At 56.5% G+C, this 4,998-nt stretch overlaps 1 protein-coding gene across 4 annotated transcripts; it reads left to right on the forward strand.

Annotated features, from left to right (window-relative positions):
• The first annotated feature begins 977 nt into the window (after positions 1–977).
• LOC100272406 (uncharacterized) lies at positions 978–4,631 on the forward strand. Of its 4 annotated transcripts, none has more exons than XR_004858135.1 (3): positions 978–1,798; positions 2,279–3,048; positions 3,131–4,174. XR_004858135.1 is itself a non-coding variant. In XM_008683136.4 (3 exons), exons 1-3 carry the CDS (start codon positions 1,436–1,438, stop codon positions 4,346–4,348), a joined length of 1,056 nt encoding a protein of 351 aa, XP_008681358.1. In that variant the 5' UTR covers positions 978–1,435; the 3' UTR covers positions 4,349–4,631. The 4 variants fall into 4 exon arrangements, 3 of the variants coding, with proteins under 3 accessions (XP_008681358.1, XP_020408731.1, NP_001140356.1); XM_008683136.4 differs by lacking the exon at positions 3,131–4,174 and adding an exon at positions 4,220–4,631 and having other exon boundaries at positions 2,279–2,842; NM_001146884.1 differs by lacking the exon at positions 3,131–4,174 and adding an exon at positions 4,220–4,629 and having other exon boundaries at positions 1,140–1,798; positions 2,279–2,821.
• The last annotated feature ends 367 nt before the right edge of the window (positions 4,632–4,998 follow it).

The following is a 4,998-nucleotide window of genomic DNA, read 5'->3' on the forward strand; positions in this document are numbered from 1 at the left end:
AATAAGCTTCAAAGGTGAACTGCATTGCACACTTGCCGGCTTGACGCATTGTTTGCTAGCCTGTCTCTCTGGTCATACTACAAGATTAGCTGAAAAGCTGCGCAGATTCTCGCCGGACAGTATACTAATCGGATGCTGTCATTTGGGGGTTCGTCGGCACGTCCCGTGTCCTCTAGCTGCCAGCCGCACCTTTTTGCCATGTGTGCTTGCATGTACTGTCTCGAATCCGTTGCACGTACGTACGTATGCATTGTGAGTAAACAGGGGGGGGGGGGGGGGGGGGGGGGTCACCCCGCCCCGCCAGCAAACGCGCGCGCGCATGTCCCGGTACGGTGTCCCCGTAGCCTGGACAAGGACAACGTCACCGTAGGTACTATGCATGGTAAAATCAGGGCGAGTACGGCGTGAATGAATCAATGTCGACAAACAGCTATAGCTAGCGCGTGTGTCCGAGAAGTTTAGCCGAGCCCTGAATTCGTGGGCTGGTGATTGGTGTGGTCGATGCATGATTGACCGCTCTAGGACTTACGGTACCCTCCGACCTCGCGTAGCACTAGCACTAGCACAGAAGTAGTGCAAGCCAACGTTGTTACTCATGTGACCTGCTGCTTTCTCTATACTGTTAATCCATGTGACCTTGGTACTTACCACTGTCTCCAGCTGCTGCATCTCGTGTGATGGATTGGTCCTCTAATCCTCTTCACGGGCATAACCGGTCTGGTTCTCAGTTCCTTGTAGTATTGCACAGTACGTGCAGGCAGCTGGCAGTGGCACCTCATTAATCCTGGTGCTAATTGTCCTAGTCGCGCCATTAATCTCCCAGCTGAGACTAACACCACCATATTCACCGTACCATCTCTGACCTTTCTTGCAGTTGCAGCTAGCTCCTCCACGGTTCTTTTTCTGAGCTCTGCTAGTCTGCTACCCTACCCAACACGGCGCGGCGTAGGGCGTAGCACATAAAAAGAACGCAGCTTTTGGCCACATTTGATGCCCATGAGTCACTGTTGGCGCTGCCGATTTGCCGAAGCCACGGCTAGTAGCTCCTCCACCTACATGCATCCACTGTTCGTCTTCGTCGCCTCAAACCTTATCCTTCCCCCCGGCCCGTATACTCAGCCCACCACTAGGGAGAGAAAGAAACATACGCATGCCACCAACGCAAGGACCTCAGATCCTCAGATACGCATCAGTTGGCACCAGCGGCAAAGCTGCGGCGGCGAAGAGCGATAAGTAGTAGACCGGGGGGCGGTGCGGCGTGCAGCGCGCTAATAGGCGAACCCCGCACGCAGACGCAGGCGCAGCTAGCTTCGCAACAAGTAAACGATACCTCGCGTCGCCAAGAGCTTACCGACACCGAGAAGCAGCCACGCGCTCGCGGAGCTAGAGCTAGAGCCTAGAGCTAGAGCGCGAGAGCGACCGTCGGCCACTCGCCATGTCGGCGCTAGTGGACGCGCTGTGCGCGCCGCCCAGCGACACCGCGCTCGTCTACGACACCTTCAACGCGGCCAACTTCCTCTTCGACGCCGCCGCGTTCTGTGACGGCGCCGGCATTGTCGCCGCCCCGGCGTCCGCGCACCAGGCGCCCGTGGAGGCGCAGGCAGCGACGACGTCGGCGGCGCCGACGACGACGGCTAGGGCCAGGAAGCGGCGGCGGCGGCCGAGGAGCTGCAAGTCCAGGGAGGAGACCGAGACCCAGCGGATGACGCACATCGCCGTCGAGCGCAACCGCCGCCGCCAGATGAACGAGTACCTCGCCGCGCTCCGCTCCATCATGCCGGAGGCCTACGTCCAGAGGGTACGCGCGCGCGCAGCAAGAGGACACCGTCTCGTGTCAAGCGTGTTCCTTTCTTCTGTTCTCTACCTGTTCTTCCAGTGTTCGACGACACAGGAAGAAAGCGACGGCGGAGCAACCGTGGCGGGGAATGTTTCTTCTCCCGAAAGAGACCCGCCACTTTCGAGTTTCATGCAATGCAATGCAATGCCTCCCCTTTTTCTAGGTCAAACGTGACTATTTTACGCCTGCCATTCACTACCTACCTTTAAGCCTTTAATTCTCTTCACTGTTGGATTTCTTTGTTCAGTCTTGGCGGGGGCACCAACAAACCATGCATTAATGTGTCCCCCTCTCTTCCATTGACTTATCTCTCGCTCTTGCAGAGAATAACTCCTCCTCTCTTCCATTCAATGCTCCTTGATGTAGTAGTAGTAGTAATAACTCCTGCTGGCTCCATGGTCCAATTCCTGACAAAACTAACGGTTCCGGAAACATTCGCAGGGCGACCAAGCTTCCATCGTCGGAGGGGCAATCGAGTTCGTGAAGGAGCTGGAGCAGCAGGTCCAGTGCCTCGAGGCGCAGAAGCGGAAGCTGCTGGTTCACCAGCGCGTGGCGGCGGCGAAGCCTGCAGACGCGACGCCAATGCGCGCCAGCAGCAGCGGCGCCAGGGCCTGCTGCGCGGATTCGGCGGCGGCGGCGGCGACGACGAGCAACTGCAGCAGCGGCTTGACGACGGAGGACGCGGCGGCGGACCACGCGCTGCCGCCGCCCCCGTTCGCGCAGTTCTTCACGTACCCGCAGTACGTGTGGTGCCACTCGGCGGCGCGCGACCCCGCGGAGGAGGAGGACGGGCGGCGGTCAGGGGTGGCCGACGTCGAGGTGACCCTGGTGGAGACGCACGCCAGCGTCCGAGTGATGACGGCGCGGCGGCCCGGGCAGCTGCTCAGCCTGGTCACCGGGCTGCAGGCGCTCCGCCTCGCCGTGCTCCACCTCAGCGTCGTCACCGCGCTGGACGCCCTGGTCCTCTACACCACCAGTGTCAAGGTACATAACTGTACTAAAAAAGTAAGTTTTGATTCATTCCTGCGCTTTTTTTTTGTTGTTGATGGAGTAGGACAAGGATTTTGCATTGAACACAAACCGATGCACAAGCACAAGTTTCCTCCCTATAAACTGCAGGGATCTTGCACGACGAATCAAGCGATTCTTTTCTAGCAGCAAAGTTTGCGCGCGTCTCTTTCTCTCCACGAACATCATTTAGGGACCATGAGGTCTCTCTCTGCACGAACTAAAAATCAATAGAAAATCGATAGGCTGGGCTGAGCTCTGAGGTCTCCATGTCTATTTGATTAGGCGGCAATGGCATCCATCTTTACCAGCAGTAGGACTGGAACTAAAGCGTGTCAGATATTCTCCTGCTGCTGGATGTGTAGACAAAACATCCAGGGGTCATGACTCATCACATCGCTGCGGTCCAGCGGGCAGGAGAGGTCGTTTCCTGCAACAAGCTCGAACCGCTGCATGTATTATTGTTGCCTTTGCCTTGTTGGAGTCGAATCGGTCATTTATTTTTTTGCCCCCGGAATCTACTACGCAGTAGCTCTGATGACAATTCGATGGACGACCTGACACGAACGCTGGACGCCTGGGTCTTTTCTACGCAGCGGCGTTGGTGGTGCTTGCTTTTGACCGGAGAGCAGCGCCCAGGGAGGCAGGGATGCGCCGGGGCCTGCCTGCCGTGCTAGAGAGCCCACAGAGCCACCGCCATGCCATGCGTTGGTGAGCTCTGAGCTCGCATTGCATTGCATTGCACGCAGGGCTACGTACGCTATGCTCTGGATTGTCAATAGATAGAGTTATTGCCATGCATGTGCTCATGTCGGCTCCTGTCCACGTCTGTGCGCCGCGCCGCACCGCACTCGTGCAGTAGTAGGCTCCGTAGAGCCTCGTAGTTGTTGTGAGGGGTGGCAAGGCGAGCTTCGTTCATGGACATGGATGTACAGTAGTCAGTAGTACAAAGAGAAAGAAAGACACTTTCAGCCTTCAGGGCGAATCTTTTGGCTGAACTGGTGCTCGTTCCTGCTCGAGCTATAGAGTTGGCATCGAGAAATGGGCGGAAAAAGGCTGGGCGCCTAGGCGGCAGGGAGACAGCGTACGTGTTGCTGCCGTCCTCGCCTTGTGTTATTTTTGGCCACGGCAGTACGACACTGTGCTGTGCCGTAGTTTATGACCACGGGCAGTGGTTGTGGTTGGTGGTCTCGTCTCTTCAGGTACCCGCAGATTCCCACCCCTCCTTGTTCCTGATGCATGCAGCAGCCATCCGGGCTCCGGCCATGGCCCATGGGCCATTGCGCATGTGCACCGTTCCCTCGCCTCGTCCGTGCAGCTGCAGCCTGCAGGCGCTTTAACCACGGCGTGCTTGCTGTTGCTGTGCTGCTGCAGGTGGAGGAAGGGTGCGGCCTGGCGACGGCGGACGACATCGCCGCCGCTGTGCACCACGTGCTCTGCATCATCGACGCCGAGGCCACCGAGCAGCAGCTGCTCGCGGCAGCGGGGCCGCAACCGCAATAGGGCCCGCCCGCGCCCGCGAGCCGACCTACCGGCGATCGAGAGGAGGCCAGCGTAGAAGCGACGTACGTGACTCCAAGTCATGTGTACAAGCATAGGCGTTTTGCAGGGTCCGGTGAAACGCCTTGTGTAGTTTGATCTTTGTATTTTTGGCTGCTTTTTTTTTCATATCTTTTCAGTAGATGTGTAAGCGTGCGTGTGTTCAGCATGTTGTCACGATGTTTGATTCAGCGTTCGATCTGTGACGATTAGCTCACCAGCAGTCCATTTCCACATTGTTCTTCAAGGATGTGCAGGCGGCCGCCACAATTTTTTTTTACGCTGCTTCGTGTGTTCCCAACGTTCGAATTCTATTCAGACTCTTCCGGCTAATATGTTTTCTTTTTCAATTAGTTAAACTTTTCTTTTCTCCCACGAATATATCTTCTCTCGTTGGTCGTTTTTGCTATATTTTGGCTGGACGTTTTCGTTTGGTTTGCACCCAAATTTATAGCCACTTGACTCTGTTTCCATAGTTATGTTATTGACTGCTCAGTGGTAGTGGTTGTTGGTTGATGTTTGGGGCATTTCCAGTTGTATTTGACCGGCTGTCATGCATTTGACTGTGTCACGCCAGAGTTTCCAACTTCGGGTGGGGTGCCCTTGGAGCTGCG

The sequence above is a fragment of the Zea mays genome, chromosome 5 (assembly GCF_902167145.1).
Source record: "Zea mays cultivar B73 chromosome 5, Zm-B73-REFERENCE-NAM-5.0, whole genome shotgun sequence".
Lineage (NCBI taxonomy): Eukaryota > Viridiplantae > Streptophyta > Magnoliopsida > Poales > Poaceae > Zea > Zea mays.